General features: G+C 42.0%; 1 protein-coding gene and 1 non-coding gene across 5 annotated transcripts in view; one reads left to right on the plus strand and one right to left on the minus strand.

The window, feature by feature from the left end:
• IFT56 (intraflagellar transport 56) overlaps positions 1–18,003 on the plus strand; it is a 60,865-nt gene that overhangs the window by 31,789 nt on the left and 11,073 nt on the right. For all 4 annotated transcript variants that reach the window (XM_066262417.1, XM_066262419.1, XM_066262418.1 and 1 more), the window contains exons 8-14: positions 3,506–3,577; positions 6,558–6,660; positions 10,696–10,751; positions 13,359–13,412; positions 14,790–14,853; positions 16,693–16,781; positions 16,981–17,064. In XM_066262417.1, the coding sequence (XP_066118514.1) occupies positions 3,506–3,577; positions 6,558–6,660; positions 10,696–10,751; positions 13,359–13,412; positions 14,790–14,853; positions 16,693–16,781; positions 16,981–17,064 (522 nt within the window). The remainder of the gene's footprint in view (positions 1–3,505; positions 3,578–6,557; positions 6,661–10,695; positions 10,752–13,358; positions 13,413–14,789; positions 14,854–16,692; positions 16,782–16,980; positions 17,065–18,003) is intronic.
• TRNAA-GGC (transfer RNA alanine (anticodon GGC)) lies at positions 7,274–7,349 on the minus strand. The gene has a single exon. It is a non-coding gene; the product is annotated as a tRNA-Ala (tRNA).

Consider the following 18,003-nt stretch of genomic DNA (forward strand, 5'->3'; position numbering starts at 1 on the left):
CTGCATCCCAGTCTGATGCTCTATCCACTGCGCCACCGCCTGGTCAGGCGCCAGAGTGATTCTATAAGAACCTAATTAGATCAATATTTATATGTATTAGATAGTCTAAAAAGAATTTTGACTTCTAAATTTTCTGTGTATGCTTAATATATGTCAATGATCTTTACTTAGATGCCTTACATGAACTCAAATGCATTCAAATAGAATAGTGTCAGTTCTTCCTCTGAAATACATTTGAGGCTCTGTGGTTCAGTGTCAGCAATATGTAAATCACATCAGATACGAGGATATCATCACTCTTTTCTTCATTTCCCCATCTAATCATTCGCCAGTTCCTACCAGTTCTGTGGTCTGGATATCTCTCATCTATGCCCTTTCTCCTTTGCCTCTGCTGTGGTCCTCATCTCTTATTTCAGTTCTTGCCCTCTGTCTAGTGGTGTCCTTTCCAGACCAGCCACTAAGTTTGCACTGTACACCGTCCTCTCTGGCTGCCACAGCTTTGCATGCACCATTCTCATTCCCAGACTGTCTTCCTTTGCTTTGTACAACTCCATGTCTTCTTCAAGGTTACCACAGAGGTCCTGGCCCGGTAGTTCAGTTGGTTAGAACATCATCCCATTATGCCAAGGTACGATCCCAGATCAGGGCATATCCAAGAATCTACTAATGGCCTGACCAGGTGGTGGCGTTGTGGATAGAGCATCATCGGACTGGGATGCAGAGAACCCAGGTTCCAAACCTCTAGGTCACCGGCTTGAGCGCAGGGTCACGGGCTTGAGTGTGAGATCATAGACATTACCCCATGGTCACTGGCTTGAGCCAAAGGTTGCTGGCTTGAGCCCAAGGTCCCAAGGTCACTGGCTTGAGTAAGGGGTCACTCGCTCTGCTGTAGCCCCCCAGTCAAGGCACATACGAGAAAGCAATCAATGAACAACTAAGGAGCTGCAACAAAGAATTGATGCTTCTCATCTCTCCCATTTCCTATCTCTCTGTCCCTATCTGTCTCTCTGTCTCTCTCTCTCTCTGTCTCTGTCACAATAAACAAAACAAAACAAAACAAATCTAATGACCTGACCTGTGATAGTGCTGTGGAGAGAGTGTCAACCTGGAATGCTGAGGTCACTGGTTTGAGGCCCCTGGCTTGCCTGGTCAAGGCACATATGAGAAACAACTATGAGTTGATGCTTCCCACTCCTCCCCGGCACCCACCTTTCTCTCTCTCCATCTCTTCTCTTTCTAAAATCAATAAATAAAATTTTTACAAAAATGTTTAAAAAAAAAAGAACCAAAGAATACATCAATAAGTGGAACAACAAATAGATATTTCTCACTTTTTCTCTTGCCCCCTCCATCTTTCTTTTCCTTTCTCTCTCTCTAAAATCAATAAAAATTAAAAAAAAAGAAAAGAAAAACAAGCAAGATCCCAAAGACTAGAAATATATTTATTTAGGCTACATTTAAAACAATTGGATGTGTGAAATTTGAATTTGGTGCCAGAAAGCTTTTGAGCTAATATTTTCTCAGCCTACTGTGAAAATATAAACAAGCTACAGGCCAATTCACAGTGGCCGTGAAGGCTCATTTATATAACACCCACCATTCAGTAATTAATTCTGGTTACTATATTTTATAGTTCTAGAAGTTATTTTTTTTTTTTTCTGAAGTTGGAAACAGGGAGGCAGTCAGACAGACTCCCGCATGCGCCCGAACGGGATCCACCCGGCATGCCCACCAGGGGGCGATGCTCCGCCCATCTGGGGCATCACTCTTTTGCAACCAGAGCCATTCTAGTGCCTGAGGCAGAGGCCATAGAGCCATCCTCAGCGCCCGGGCCAACTTTGCTCCATTGGAGCCCTGGCTGCAGGAGGGGAAGAGAGAGACAGAGAGGAAGGAAAGGGGGAGGGGTGGAGAAGCAGATGGGCACTTCACCTGTGTGCCCTGGCCAGGAATCGAACCCAGGACTCCTGCACGCCTGGCCGACGCTCTACCACTGAGCCAACCAGCCAAGGCCTAGAAGTTATTTCTTAAATATCTTTGCCTTTTGCTGGTTCCAATTCTGGGCTTTCATGCTTGTCTTTTATTAATATTTTCTTTAGTATGGTCAGCCTTCTTGTTTTGTGATCTGAGTTTGATAATCTGAATGTCTGAAATTTTTGTGGGTTTGATTCTGGGTTTTTTTCTTGTTTCTCCCTTGAGGAGGTTAGCTTCTTTGTATGTCAGTTTATCTTTGACTTTGTGCTCGACACAGTATTTGAAAAATTTCAGGAATAATTTAAGGCCTGTGATGAAGACACCTTTCTTCCTAAGTGAGACCCATCTGTTCCGTCAGATATGTGGAAGAACTGTCAGTTTGGGATCACCTTGAACCGAATTCAAGGCTTGAGATTGCCTGAACTGGCTATGGAGTCCTAGCTGCACTGTGGTTCTGCACGAGGGATTTTCTAGTTCTAGTTCATGCTTCTCTTGCCAGCAGAGCTCTGTGGAGTCCTGGCCGATTGTGGGGCAGGGTCTCCTGCTAGACTCCCTGTGCAGGTCCCAGGCTTTGTTTTCTGTTCTTGTTGCCTGGCAAGACTATCAACTAAAAGTTCTAATTTTATAGAATCAGTAAAGCCTTCAGGGCAAAAGTGCTTTCTTCTCCCTAAAATCAATAAATAAAATCTTGAAAAAAATAAAAAGCTCTTTGGGATCCTTAATAAAATTTAAGATTATAAAAGGGATTTTGAGATTTAAAAGCTTGAAAACTGCTGATCTAGTCTCATATTACCCATCACTTTGGACTTGCTGCTGTAATAAAGAGAGGAGATGAATAAAAGGAGGGCTGAGTAGATGTGCACGCCCATCTGGACTCAGGTGGAACACGCTTACAGTGCTGAGTGAGAACAATCAAGGATTTAATTATTTTATCCAGGAAAGCTTAGCTACCCACTGATGAAAATAGAAAAAGGAGGTGGGGGAATAACACAATATTACAGATTGGTCAAGTAGGAATAGCAGAAAGCCAAGGAAGAGGAAGGGGCAAGTGAGTCTACTGTCTTAGTGAAGACCCTAGAAATCGCTTATCATTAGTTTTAAGGGTGTTAAGGGAATAAGAGAATACAGAAGAGATCGGATAGGTCTAATAAACAATGTCATAGAAGGAAGAGGTATTTTAATTGAGTTACGTAAATAATAGCAATTCTGCAGGAAGGAGGCGCTATGAGAAGTCAGGATACAGGTGGAATGGTCAGATTGAAAAATCTACTTCATTGCTAATAGCTCCTTTATTGCCTTCGGCCCTGAAGGAAAAGACTAACCCTGGGAGTCTTCCACTGATTCCAAACTTGCTGCTTAGTGTCAGGTTCAAGTCATATAACTTTTATAAGCGTCAGTGTTCTTAACTGTAAAATGAGGATAAAAATAATTATATTATTTCTTAGAGTTCTTAGAGCTATAAAGCATTGCGTACACATGTGGTGTTAGAATGCCACACTTGTCAATTTCATAAGTCTTTCCTTTTCAATTTCAGGCAGAACTCAAAAGCTTGATGGACAACGCTTCTTCCTTTGAATTTGCGAAAGAACTCATCAGGCACAATCTGGTAACTGTTTCTCATCTTGACTGACTTGAGCCCTACCCCATTTCATACATCTCAGCAGATAGAAAGACAATTGAAGGGAGATATCTCAGCAAATATTTCTCTACTGCAAATGAATTCCTCCTTGCTGTGGCAGAGAGAAAATGAGTTTTAAGATATCACGCCCTTCAATCAAGGAAATCCTATTGGGAGGGCAGTAATATATAGGGAGGGCAAAAGAAGGTTTACAGTTGTGAGTCCACAAATTTATTCTTGTGTTATTATTTATTAATTATTGTATTATTGGTATTACAACTGTAAACCTACTTCTGCTTACCCTGTATATATGGGGGAAGAAAAGGAATTTTTATTTTACTCTTCTAAGTTTCTCTGGTTTTTCTAATAATCACATTGACATGAGACAGATTAATACGAGAAACTAACCAAATGTATTACATGTATACATATAAGGGTTTCATAAGAATATGGGTCCTAAGGACAAATTAGGCAATTGAGGCTTATAAGCATCTTGAGCCAAGGAGAAAGAGGGTAGTGGTTTGGCTTCAAAGCAATTCACAGGTAGATGGGAGGGAGCAAACATTTGGTAAACAAAGTATTGTTGGGCCACCCAGGAACAATGGGACTCAAGGAAGAGTCTAACAAACAGGCATTGCTGGGTTCTTCTCTGTCTGCCTCACTTAGATCACATGAAAATACATTTATCTACAACAGCTCCCTTCCTGGCTCAGGTTTTCTATTTAAATTCCTTTACACATGTAAGGGGGAGGTAGAAGGATACTCTTGAGTCTTTTGTTTCTGAAAGGTAACCAGCTTAAAATAATATCCCCCCTAAAATGGCATATTTTGGAGTGGCAAACTCTGCTCCCCTCACTTAACATTTAGAAAGATGTGCAAGGCAGTGTAGATCCAAGTGGAAAGAAAGGAGGAAAATAGGGTACTATCCAGAGGGAACAATGGCACCAGGGCAAGACTTTTCAACCAGCAAAAACCCTTGTGTATGTTTAAAAGTGAGAAATAGGGCCAGGGCTAATGAAGATAGAATCATTAATTAATGTATAAACAAGGTTCAGACAGAGTTAGAATAAGATCAAGAAGACAGGATCTAAGATATGAAGGAACCAAAAAGGGTAGTTCATGCCTGATGATCTCTTTTTTTTTTTTTTTACAGAGACAGAGAGAGAGTCAGAGAGAGGGATAGATAGGGACAGACAGACAGGAACGGAGAGAGATGAGAAGCATCAATCATCTGTTTTTTCATTGTGACACCTTAGTTGTTCATTGATTGCTTTCTCATATGTGCCTTGACCGTGGGGCTACAGCAGACTGGGTAACCCCTTGCTCAAGCCAGCAACCTTGGGTCCAAGCTGGTGAGCTTTTGCTCAAACCAGATGAGCCCGCGCTCAAGCTGGTGACCTGGGGTCTCGAACCTGGTCCTCCGCATCCCAGTCCGATGCTCTATCTACTGCGCCACCGCCTGGTCAGGCCATGCCTGATTATCTTAATTTCTGTATCTTTACTTGTAAAACATCTTGCTATATGCCAGACATTGTGCCAGGCTCTGGGAACAAAATAGTGAGCTCAACTGCCCTTTAGTGGATGCTGTTTTTGTTTTAGCTATTCTTTATGGCATATAAACATGTGGCAACATACATGTTTGTTTTTGGAAGATGTCTCCCCACTTGAATATAGCTTGTGTAGTGACAGGGGAGTGACTTGTTTCAGCTGCAACCTTGGTGCTTATTATAATAACAGGCATATAGTAGGTGCTAATATTACCTACTATCTGCCACACATTTAGCCCACTTTAACTCATTAATGTATACCTGAAAGGTATACATTACTAATGCCATTTAGAGACGAGAAAGCAGGTTCAGAAATGGTCATATAAATTCCTTCATGAGATTCTTTTATTTTTTTTTTGTATTTTTCTGAAGCTGGAAACGGGGAGAGACAGTCAGACAGACTCCTGCATGTACCCGATCGGGATCCACCCGGCACGCCCACCAGGAGGCGGACGCTCTGCCCACCAGGGGGCGATGCTGTGCCCCTCCAGGGCGTCGCTCTGTCGCGACCAGAGCCACTCCAGAGCCACTCCAGCACCTGGGGCAGAGACCAAGGAGCCATCCCCAGCGCCCGGGCCATCTTTGCTCCAATGGAGCCTCGCTGCGGGAGGGGAAGAGAGAGACAGAGAGGAAGGAGAGGGGGAGGGGTGGAGAAGCAGATGGGCGCCTCTCCTGTGTGCCCTGGCTGGGAATCAAACCCGGGACTTCCGCATGCCAGGCCGACGCTCTACCACTGAGCCAACCGGCCAGGGCCTTCATGAGATTTTTGATGTAGATTATCTGTCTAGAAAAAAGGTTCATTAATAATTGTGTACTTTAAGAGTTTTCTAAAGTTTTTATGAAAAGGAAATATATGTAATTCATTTACTCTATTTTTTATACTTAGTATAATTTAGGTAATTACTTTTTCTGTGAGGTCGAGATCATGTGTATATAGAGAGCTTCAAAAATATATTATTTATTCTTTTAAAGAATAACTGTAACTATGCTAGTTACAGTTCTAGGGGTTGGGAATTCCCAGTAAATGCAAAGTTCCTTGTCATGTGGAGTTTATGTGCTGGTAGGTATAACAGATAAACAGATAAAAAAAATGTGAAATGAAGTGATAAGTGCTATGAATAAAAGTAAGAGTATTAAAACTGACAGTGGAGGTCGGTTTTAGATAGGGTTAAAAAATGAAATATTTAAATATAATACAACAATCAAAATCAGAGAATAGGGGAAAGAAGAGAAATAGAAGCACAGGAAGAATTAGGCAATAATACATTCAGTGCATGATAAAGTTCTGAAGGTATCAACTGATTCCCAGAGCTATTTTAGCTGGGTATCACGTACCTAGTTGTAAGTACAGCTCCTGAAACATTTACACCAATACGTGTATCGTACTTACTGCCATAATAACACAGACTCTCTGTCTCTAGGTTGTTTTCCGGGGAGGTGAAGGAGCTTTGCAGGTTTTGCCACCCCTAGTTGATGTCATTCCTGAAGCTAAGCTAAACTTAGTCATTTACTACCTACGTCAAGGTAAGAAAACATTCTCCTGACCTTGCTTATAAAGATATATCTTAAAACATTTAACCTCTAATTCAGGGGTCGGGAACCTTTTTGGCTGAGAGAGCCATGAACGCCACATATTTTAAAATGTAATTATGTGAGAGCCATAAAATGACCCGTGTACATTACACATTATCCAATAAAAATTTGGTGTTGTCCCGGAGGACAGCTGTGATTGGCTCCAGCCACTCTCAACCATGAACATGAGCGGTAGAAAATTAATGGATTGTAATACATGAGAATGTTTCATATTTTTGACTTTTTAATTTTTATTTTTGTATTTTTCTGAAGCTGGAAACGGGGAGAGACAGTCAGACAGACTCCCGCATGTGCCCGACCGGAATCCACCCGGCACGCCCACCAGGGGCGACGCTCTGCCCACCAGGGGTGATGCTCTGCCCCTCCGGGGCGTCGCTCTGTTGCGACCAGAGCCACTCTAGCGCCTGGGGCAGAGGCCAAGGAGCCATCCTCAGCGCCCGGGCCATCTTTGCTCCAATGGAGCCTCAACTGCGGGAGGGGAAGAGAGAGACAGAGAGGAAGGAGAGGGGGAGGGGTGGAGAAGCAGATGGGCGCTTCTCCTGTGTGCCCTGGCCGGGAATTGAACCCGGGACTTCTGCACGCCAGGCAGACGCTCTACCACTGAGCCAACCAGCCAGGGCCAACATTATTTTTTTTTATTAAAGATTTGTCTGCGAGCCAGATGCAGCCATCAAAAGAGCCACATCTGGCTCGCAAGCCATAGGTTCCCGACCCCTGCTCTAATTGAACTATTTGCTTAGCTTTTTAAAATCCATATTACTGCCTGACCAGGCGGTGGCGCAGAGGATAGAGCATCGGACTGGGATGCGGAGGACCCAGGTTCGAGACCCCGAGGTCACCAGCTTGAGCCTGGGCTCATCTGGTTTGAGTAAAGCTCACCAGCTTGGACCCAATGTCACTGGCTCGAGCAAGGGGTCACTTGGTCTGCTGAAGGCCCACGGTCAAGGCACATATGAGAAAGCAATCAATGAACAACTAAGGTGTCGCAACAAAAAACTGATGATTGATGCTTCTCATCTCTCTCCATTCCTGTCTGTCTGTCCCTATCTATCCCTCTCTCTGACTCTCTCTCTGTCTCTGTAAAAAAACAACAACAACAACAATAAAATCCATATTACTTCCAGATATATTGGCAACAGGTTCATAACACAGAGCAAACTTACTGGTGCTTATTTTTTGTGTCTTTACTCTTTAGCCTTTGGTTCCTCCTCTGTTGCTTCCAACCTTCTCCCTCATTCTGTTTTTCTATTTTCGTCTTGTTTTTCTCTCCTTTATTCTTTTCCCATTCTATTTCAGTTTTAACATTTTTTCCCTTCCCCCTCCTGACAGTTCTTTCTTTTTTTCTAGGGGTCCCCAATGTATAGTGTATAGCCACATCTTAAATTTTTTTTAAATCATTAACTGCTTTTTTATTTGCTCTAATTGTCTGCCTTTCTGTTTTTCTGTACCCTGGTTTCTTATGAGAAATATTATGATTCAAAGAGAATGTGATGTTTATTGCCTCTAAGGAAGGTTAAACCTGTTCGACATGTGCCTGAAGCAGTCTTTTATCTGACAGTTATAAGTACAGGGTAGTAGCAACCACGCATTGTGGTGGCTCCATCACTGGCCTCAGATTAACAGCATGGGCCTTTTTAGGTGCCTAGTAGAAACCAACCACACAGCATATTCCTCATTGAAGAAAATTTGTTTATTAAAATAAGAATATGAACTTTTAAACAGTGCTCGCTAAGATGTGATAAATAAGCACAAAGAAATACACCTTTGGACAAGAATTACAGACACACTTATGTATTGTATAAATGAATTTTCATTTAAAAATTTTTAAACAGAAACAGTCACTAGTATGGACACACAAATATTCATCCCAGATTCAGTAGTTTTCAAGACATTAACAATTTTTTTTCCATCTATCCTCCCTCTCCCTTTTTCTTTTTGCTGAAATTTTTGGAAGCAAATCCCAAATTCCATGTAATTTCACTCCTACATGCTTACTTAATACAGAGATGGGCAAAAGTAGGGTTACAGTTGTGAATATACAAAACAGTTTATTTTTGCATTATTTATTATTATATTATTCATTTGAATTATTTCTTATTATTGTTACTACTTAATATCCTTACTTATGATTTATCTTTTAGGTAATGATGGCTGGTAATTTAAGCTACTTTTGCCCACCCCTGTATATATCTCTCTTTTTTTGCTATTGAAAAAAATATTTAAAATATTTTTTATTGATTGATTTGAGAAAGAAAGAGACAGAAGCATCGATCTGTTTCTGTATGTGCCTTGATTGGGGATCAAACCAGAAAACTCTGCATATCAGGGTGATACTCTTAACTAACCAGGCTATCCGGACAGGGCTGAAAAAAAAACTTTTTTTTTTTTTTGCATTTTTCTGAAGCTGGAAACAGGGAGAGACAGTCAGACAGACTCCCGCATGCGCCCGACCGGGATCCACCCGGCACACCCACCATGGGGCGACGCTCTGCCCACCAGGGGGCGATGCTCTGCCCATCCTGGGCGTCGCCATGTTGCGACCCTCCTGGGTGTCGCCATGTTGCGACCAGAGCCACTCTAGCGCCTGGGGCAGAGGCCACAGAGCCATCCCCAGCGCCCGGGCCATCTTTGCTCCAATGGAGCCTTGGCTGCGGGAGGGGAAGAGAGAGACAGAGAGGAAGGCGCGGTGGAGGGGTGAAGAAGCAAATGGGCGCTTCTCCTATGTGCCCTGGCCGGGAATTGAACCCGGGTCCTCTGCACGCTAGGCCGATGCTCTACCGCTGAGCCAACCGGCCAGGGCCAAAAAATTTTTTTTAAATAACTTTTTTGCCTGACCTGTGGTGGCACAGTGGATAAAGCGTCAACCTGGAATGCTGAGGTCGCAGGTTCAAAACCCTGGGCTTGCCTGGTCAAGGCACATATGAGAGTTGATGCTTCCTGCTCCTCCCTCCCCCTTCTCTCTCTCTCTCTCATTCTCTCTCCTCTCTAAAAATTAATAAAAGTAAAAAATTAAAAAAAAAATAACTTTTTCTTAGATAATACTAATGTCGTTGGTATGTAATACTCAATCCATATTCTTTGCTTGAACACTTTTTTAGGTATTTCATTTAGATATGGATTTCGTAAGGATATTGGTTATCATTAGGATAAACACTCAACATTTAACTTCACAGGGAATTAGAGGATGGATAAAATAGGTCATGTTTTTGCCTGACCAGGCAGTGGCACAGTGGATAGAGCATTGGACTAGGATGCGGAGGACCCAGGTTCAAGACCCCGAGGTTGCCAGCTTGAGCAAGGGCTCATCTGGTTTGAGCAAAGCTCACCAGCTTGGACCCAAGGTCGCTGGCTCAAGCAAGGGGTTACTCCAGGGGTCAGGAACCTATGGCTCGCAAGCCAGATGTGGCTTTTTTGATGGCTGCATCTGGTTTGCAGACAAATCTTTAATAAAAATAATAATAATGTTAAAAATATAAAACATTCTCATGTATTACAATCCATTCATATTCATGGTTGCAGGTGGCTGGAGTCAATCACAGCTGTCCTCCGGGACACTAAATTTTTATTGGATAATGTGTAACGTACACAGGTCGTTGTATGGCTCTCACAGAATTACATTTTAAAATATTTGGTGTTCATGGCTCTGTCAGCCAAAAAGGTTCCTGACCCCTGGGTTATTTGGTCTGCTGCAGCCCCATGGTCAAGGCACATATGAGAAAGCAATCAATGAACAACTAAGGTGTCACAACAAAAAACTAATGATGGATATTTCTCATCTCTCTTCGTTCCTGTCTGTCTGTCTCTATCTATCCCTCTCTCTCTCTCTCTCTGTCACTGTAAAAAAAATATATAGGTCATGTTTCTCATGAATATTTGAGTACTGAAGGATCTTACTTTTCGGGGACTGTTTTAGAAGAGTTTGCTGAAATGTAGACCAGTATAGCTTCTCATTTTTTTGTATTTCAGATGATGTACAAGAAGCTTATAACTTAATTAAGGATCTGGAACCTACTACTCCTCAGGTAATTGAGAATGTGTTATATTTTTATTAATCAAGTTCTGATTAAAATGGAACTTTGGAACAGTGGCTGGAAAGCATATTCAAGAAGATTCCTGCTTTGCCTGACCAGGCGTTGGCGCAGTGGATAGAGTGTTGGACTGAGACGCGGAGGACCCAGGTTTAATGAGAATTTTTTTTTTTTTTTTTTTTTTTTTTACAGAGACAGAGAGTGAGTCAGAGAGAGGAATAGACAGGGACAGACAGCCAGGAACAGAGAGATAAGAAGCATCAATCATTAGTTTTTTCATTGCATGTTTCAACACCTTAGTTGTTCATTGATTGCTTTCTCATATGTGCCTTGACTGCGGGCCTTCAGCAGACCGAGTAGCCCCTTGCTGGAGCCAGCGACCTTGGGTTCAGGCTGGTGGGCTTTTGCTCAAATCAGATGAGCACACGCTCAAGCTGGTGACCTCGGGGTCTCGAACCTGGGTCCTCCGCATCCCAGTCCGACGCTCTCTCCACTGCGCCACCGCCTGGTCAGGCTTAATGAGAATTTTTAAATGAAAAGAGCACCTACATCACAATTGATGAAGCTGCTAAGGAGGGTATCTGTCAAAGAATAGATCCAAGTCTGAAAAGGATATAGGTGAGGCCCTAGGGCTCCAAAAGAGAATGCTTTAAAAATGGAAACCAGACGACTCGCTCCCCTCCTTTTTTATTTTTTAAAGAAAGGCTCACGGCCTGACCAGGCGGTGGCGCAGTGGATAGAGCATCGGACTGGGATGCGGAAGACCCAGATTCAAGACCCCGAGGTCGCTAGTTTGAGCGTGGGCTCATCTGGTTTGAGCACAAAGCTCACCAGCTTGGAGCCAAGGTTGATGGCTCAAGCAAGGGGTTACTTGGTCTGCTGAAGGCCCACGGTCAAGGCACATATGAGAAAGCAATCAGTGAACAACTAAGGTGTTGCAACAAAAAACTAATGATTGATGCTTCTCATCTCTCTCTGTTCCTGTCTGTCTGTCCTTATCTATCCCTCTCTCTGACTCTCTCTCTCTTGTCTCTGTGAAAAAAAAAAAAGAAAAAAAAAAGAAAGGCTCACTAGCAAAGGAAGGTTATTACATCATCGGAAAGGGGAAATACTGCATATGAAATGGTCACAGAGAATGGCATTGGCCAACAAGGTGATAAAAATTACTACATAAGCCTGACCAGGTGGTGGCGCAGTGGATAGAGCGTCGGACTGGGATGCAGAGGACCCGGGTTCGAGACCCCAAGGTTGCCAGCCTGAGCGCAGGCTCATCTGGTTTGAGGAAAAGCCCACCAGCTTGAACCCAAGGTCGCTGGCTTCAGCAAGGGGTTACTCGGTCTGCTGAAGGCCCGAGGTCAAGGCACATATGAGAAAGCAATCAATGAACAACTAAGGTGTTGCAACACGCAATGAAAAACTAATGATTGATGCTTCTCATCTCTCTCCGTTCCTGTCTGTCTGTCCCTGTCTATCCCTCTCTCTGACTCACTCTCTGTCTCTGTAATAAATAAATAAAATTTTTTAAAAATATTTAAAAAAAATTACTACAGAAACATTTTACTGTTAATTTGTCTCCATTATATTGAAATGAAACAAAACTTAACCCTTAGGCCCTGGCTGGTTGGCTCAGTGGTTGAGTGTCAGCCTGGCGTGTGAAAGTCCCAGATTTGATTCCCAGCCAGGGCACACAGGAGAAGGGACCATCTGCTTCTCCACCCTTCTCCCTCTCCTTTTGCTCTATCTCTCCCGCAGCCAAGGCTCCATTGGAGCAAAGTTGGCCCAGGCACTGAGGATGGCTCCATGTCTTCCATCTCATGCTAGAATGGCTCCAGTTGCATGGAGCAATGCCCTAGATGGGCTGAGCATTTCCCCCTGGTAGGAATGCCAGGTGGATCCCAGTCAGGCATATGCGGGAGTCTTGTCTGTCTGCCCCCACCCCCCCGCTTCTCACTTTGGAAAAATACAAAAAAACACAAAAAACAACTTAACTCTTAGAAGTTGCCACTTGTCTCTGCTGAAGATTGAGAATTTGCAAATACCGTGAGTTCTGTCATATGGACACTTGCTTTCTGGAAACCAAATGAAAAATCTCTTAATTCTTTCATTCAGGCCAGGGATAGACCAGAGAACAATGACTCTGGGTGCCCCCCCCCCCGTTTTTTAAAATTTTTTTACAGAGACAGAGAGAGGGATAGACAGGGACAAACAGATAGGAACGGAGAGATGAGAAGCATCAATCATTAGTTTTTCATTGCGCATTGCGACGCCTTAGTTGTTCATTGATTGCTTTCTTATATGTGCCTTGACCGCGGGCCTTCAGCAGACCAAGTGACCCCTTGCTTGAGCCAGTGACCTTGGGCTCAAGCTGGTGAGCTTTTGCTCAAACCAGATGAGTCTGCACTCAAGCTAGCGACCTCGGGGTCTCGAACCTGGGTCCTCAGCATCCCAGTCCAATGCTCTATCCACTGCGCCACCGCCTGGTCAGGCTTGATAGTATATATATATGTATAAAGTATTGAGTTGATGCAATTAATTAACTTGAAAGATATTTAATAGCCCCACATTCCTTTTAAGTCAACCAGTGTTTTTCCATGTTTCCAGGATTATATCCTCAAAGGAGTGGTCAATGCAGCCCTTGGCCAGGAAATGGGTTCAGTGAGTATGAAATCACTGGAAATCTGTAGTTTGCAAAGTTATGTAGTGATGGGGCAAAAAATGAAAACAAATGTCAAAGTTCAACCAGTGATAAGCTTACAAATAGGCTCTTCTGTGGTCCCTCCTTTCTCCATATCCCCCAATCAAGATTCCATTGTAGAAGGAATTTGTATTAAAGAGAGAAAAATAAAGGGTTCAATGCTAAGAATTGTTGCTTTGTTTAAAAAGAGCCCAATTTTCAAGCAATATGTATCTCTAATAACAACAGGTCATTGCCCAGCTTCATTCTTATTTTCAGTGACTTTTTTTTTTTAACATTGCATACTTCTGAGCTATAATTTTGGCACATGTAATGTGGAAAAATTGTTTCTGTGGGAAAGCTTTTTATAAACATGAAAACTGTGTCTAAGATTAAGCTCTTCTTCATCTAAATATTACTCATCTAATATTCTAAAAAGAGCCCTGGCCAGTTGGCTCAGCGGTAGAGCGTCGGCCTAGCGTGTGGAGCACCCGGGTTCGATTCCCGGCCAGGGCACACAGGAGAAGCGCCCATTTGCTTCTCCACCCCTCCACCGCGCTTTCCTCTCTGTCTCTCTCTTCCCCTCCCGCAGCCAAGGCTCCATTGGAGCAAAGATGGCCCGGGCGCTGGGGATGGCTCTGTGGCCTCTGCCTCAGGCGCTAGAGTGGCTCTGGTCGCAATATGGCGAGGCCCAGGATGGGCAGAGCATCGCCCCCTGGTGGGCAGAGCATCGCCCCTGGTGGGCGTGCCGGGTGGATCCCGGTCGGGCGCATGCGGGAGTCTGTCTGACTGTCTCTCCCCGTTTCCAGCTTCAGAAAAATGAAAAAAAAAAAATTCTAAAAAGAATAATAATTCTTTTATTCTTTGGAATTCTAATATTCTAAATAAGAATAGAAAGTTCTTTTTGGAACAAAGTGATCCATAAATAAATCTCATCTCCAACTCACTTCACAGCAGCTCATTTAATGAACAGGCAGTAAGTAGTTATTGAATAAGTGAATGACTTTATTTAATAAATACTCCTTGTTATAACCATAATCCTACTGCAAGTTCTGATACATGGTAAAAGAGCAATGAATATTTGTTGAATGAAGGAGTTCATTTAATGAAGGTACTTTTAGGTCAGAACTTGGGGATGGATATTTTTCTTCTATTTGACTTAGAGTAGGTTTTAATTTAGTTTCAAGGTTATCATTTTCTAGATGCTTATGCTAATTAGAGCTAGTTTTGTCTTGGGGAGGATTTAAAACAATGGGATATGTTAAATCCTGACAAATATATTAAAACCATAAAGTATAATACCAATACAATTATTTGCAGCTTATTCCTCTAGATCAGCTCTCTGCTTTGCTTTTCAGAGGGACCACATGAAAATTGCCCAACAGTTCTTTCAGCTGGTGGGAGGATCAGCGAGTGAATGCGGTATGTCTGAACTCTGTACCCAGGAGCATGATTCACAATTGGAGCTGGTCATGTATTGACTGGTGAAGTTCTATTCTCTGTCCAGAGATGCATCTGTTAGGTTTCCCATTATAAAATGGGAAGTCAAACACAGGAGAGAAGATTGGAATTAGCTCTTCACAACATCTCAGCTGGAGTGGGATGAGAGACTGTAGAAAGAGAGGAAAATAAATGTGTTCTTTAGTTCATGAGAGCTTTAAAATTTGATTGTTTTTTATATGAAATGTTAACTTTTGTTGATTTTTCAAGAGTTCTGCATGTATTAAACTTTTCTCATGATACAGGTATTTTTCCTAGCGGGTCATTTGACTTTTAACTTTGCTTATCATATTTTTTCTTACATAAAATATTTAAAGCTTATTTGATTAAGTTTATCTTTTCCATAATGATTTCTTACATGGGTATTATGATGTAATGATTTCTTACATCAAGCTTAGTGCTTTCTTACCTTGCGGTTATATACTGTTCACCTATATTTCCCACAGGTGGTTTTGTGGCTTTGCAGTGTTGATTTCATCAGTCAGGATTCAGCGTGAGCTCTGAGAAAGAGCTATAAAGAAGGCCAGTAGCCAGTATGAACTGATATGACTGTCTGTGCCACTTGTCTATGGCCAGAATCAATTCCTTTTTTTTTAACACCCCTTTTTTTTTAAAAAGATTTTATTTATTAATTTTAGAGAGAACAGAGAGGGAGAGGGAGAGAGAGAGAAAAGGTGGGAGAGGAGCAGGAAGCATCAATCATAGTAGTTGCTTCTCATCTGTGCCTTGACTGGGCAAGCCCAGGGTTTCAAAACTGGTGACCTCAGCATTCCAGGTGGATGCTTTATCCACTGCGCCACCACAGGTCAGGTGGTCAGCATCTGCTCTGATGATAATGTTTGTTCATGCTAAAATGGTTGTTAAATATTTTTATCACGCCTGGATATATTTTTTTAATGTTTCACTAAAACCATTTATTGAATAATATTTCCTTTCCCCAGTTCATTCATTCATACAACACAAATCTATTGAGATATCAGTAAACAAAACTAACATATTCCCCTTCCCTTGTGGAGCATACAGCCTAGTGTGACAGACTATAAATATAAAATATAAATAGGTTATATAGTATAAGTGACTGTGATGAGTTGCTAAGGGGGAAAATACTGAACAGAAACAGAATGAGGAGGATTGGGAGTGCAGTGGCCAGTGTGAGGGTTATACTCACCATCCTCCACCTCAAATAGCAATGTGATATCAGACAAAAAGTTGGGTTAGGCCCTGGCTAGGTAGCTTTGTTGGTTAGAGCATTGTCTCGAAGTGCAGAGATTGCTAGTTCAATTCCCAGCCTGGGCACAAAGAGGAACAGATCCATGTTCCTGTCTCTCTCTCTCCCTTCCTCTCTCTCTCAAATCAATAAAATAACTATTAAAAAAAAAAGTTGGGTCAGAATCAGGATCAGATGGTTTCATGGCAAATCTCTTCTCTGTTTGAGGTTGAGCATGCTAGGTTGACTTGGACAAGTAATGAAAGAGACCAATCAAAGCCTTGGGAAAAAATCTGGAGAATACTGTAGCCTACAGGGTTTGTTTTCATTTTGGACTGAGAGTTAACACGGAGAGTAATTATCGGTTACTTTGAAGTACTGTGATCTTCATTATGCTAAGGTTTTGTCCACTGAACAAAATCTATAATTTCAGAATCTAAAAAGTTGTCTTGGAACACATTCCTATCACTAAAGTATAAAATAACTAAAATTTCAGCTGAAGGCACCTTTTAGTTTCATGACTACACACGATATCTTTTCCCATTCCATTTCAGATACAATCGCAGGGAGGCAGTGCATGGCTTCCTGTTTCTTCCTGCTTAAGCAATTTGATGATGTCTTGATTTACCTCAACTCATTTAAGGTCAGTGTAGAATTTTCTAGATGATTCTGTATACAAAATACTGTATAGAAAGTGTCAGAGAAAGACACTCTTAGAGATGATGTTATTAGCGGCACCAGCTAATTTCTTAAGCTTATTTTTGTGTTTATCTGGTATGACTGATGTTTTTGTATTTTGTATGTTAATGCTCAGTATGACCTGGTCTCGGGATGTTTTTCAGGGTTACTTCTTTAATGATGACATCTTTAACTTTAATTATGCCCAAGCCAAAGCTGCAACAGGCAACACCGCTGAGGGTGAAGAGGTGGGTACCTGCTTTGGAAAGCATTTGAATGATTGTCTAAAACCATTGTTATCTTTTTCTCACTAAAATAAAATGTTCAAGGGTAGAGGATTATTAAAAGTGTCAGGTTACTTTAAAAAGTACAATGTGAATAGACACATGGTTGTTATAACCACAATAACGTTTTTCTTTCTCTTTGATACATTTTATAGAAGCATAACATCCATGGAGAAAAGTATACAAATCAAAGTATTTATATATAGCTTGATGGATATTTTCAGGTGAACAGACTCACATAATTAGAATCTAATTTATTTAATTATATTTTTATTTTTTATTTTTTTCCTTTTACAGAGTCAGAGAAAGAGAGTCAGAGAGAGGGATAGACAGAGACAGAGACAGGAAAGGAGAGATGGGAAGCATCAATCATTAGTTTTCATTGCGCGTTGCAACACCTTAGTTGTTCATTGATTGCTTTCTCATATGTGCCTTGACCATGGGCCTTCAGCAGACCAAGTGACCCCTTGCTTGAGCCAGCGACCTTGGGTCCAAGCTGGTGAGCTTTTTGCTCAAACCAGATGAGCCCGCGCTCAAGCTGGCGACCTCGGGGTCGTGAACCTGGGTCTTCCGCATCCCAGTCTGACGCTTTTCCCACTGCACCACCGCCTGGTCAGGCACATAATTAGAATCTAAATAATTGAAAACCCTAGAAACCCCGTCAGCCCCTATTGAGTCAATCTCTTTTCTCTAACGTTAAGTATGACCTTGACTTATAACTTCAAAGAGTGATTTGTCTAAATCCTTCAAAATAATTCAGTTGAATTATTCAATTGAATTTTGTTATTCAACGTATTATTCAATTCTGTTATGTTTTCTTCTTTGGCTGTGAGTTATTTGATTGTTTTTCAACCACCGGTCCATGGACTGGTTGCCAGAAATTTCATTCTGATCAGTGAAAAC

The sequence above is a fragment of the Saccopteryx bilineata genome, chromosome 2 (genome assembly GCF_036850765.1).
Source record: "Saccopteryx bilineata isolate mSacBil1 chromosome 2, mSacBil1_pri_phased_curated, whole genome shotgun sequence".
NCBI lineage: Eukaryota > Metazoa > Chordata > Mammalia > Chiroptera > Emballonuridae > Saccopteryx > Saccopteryx bilineata.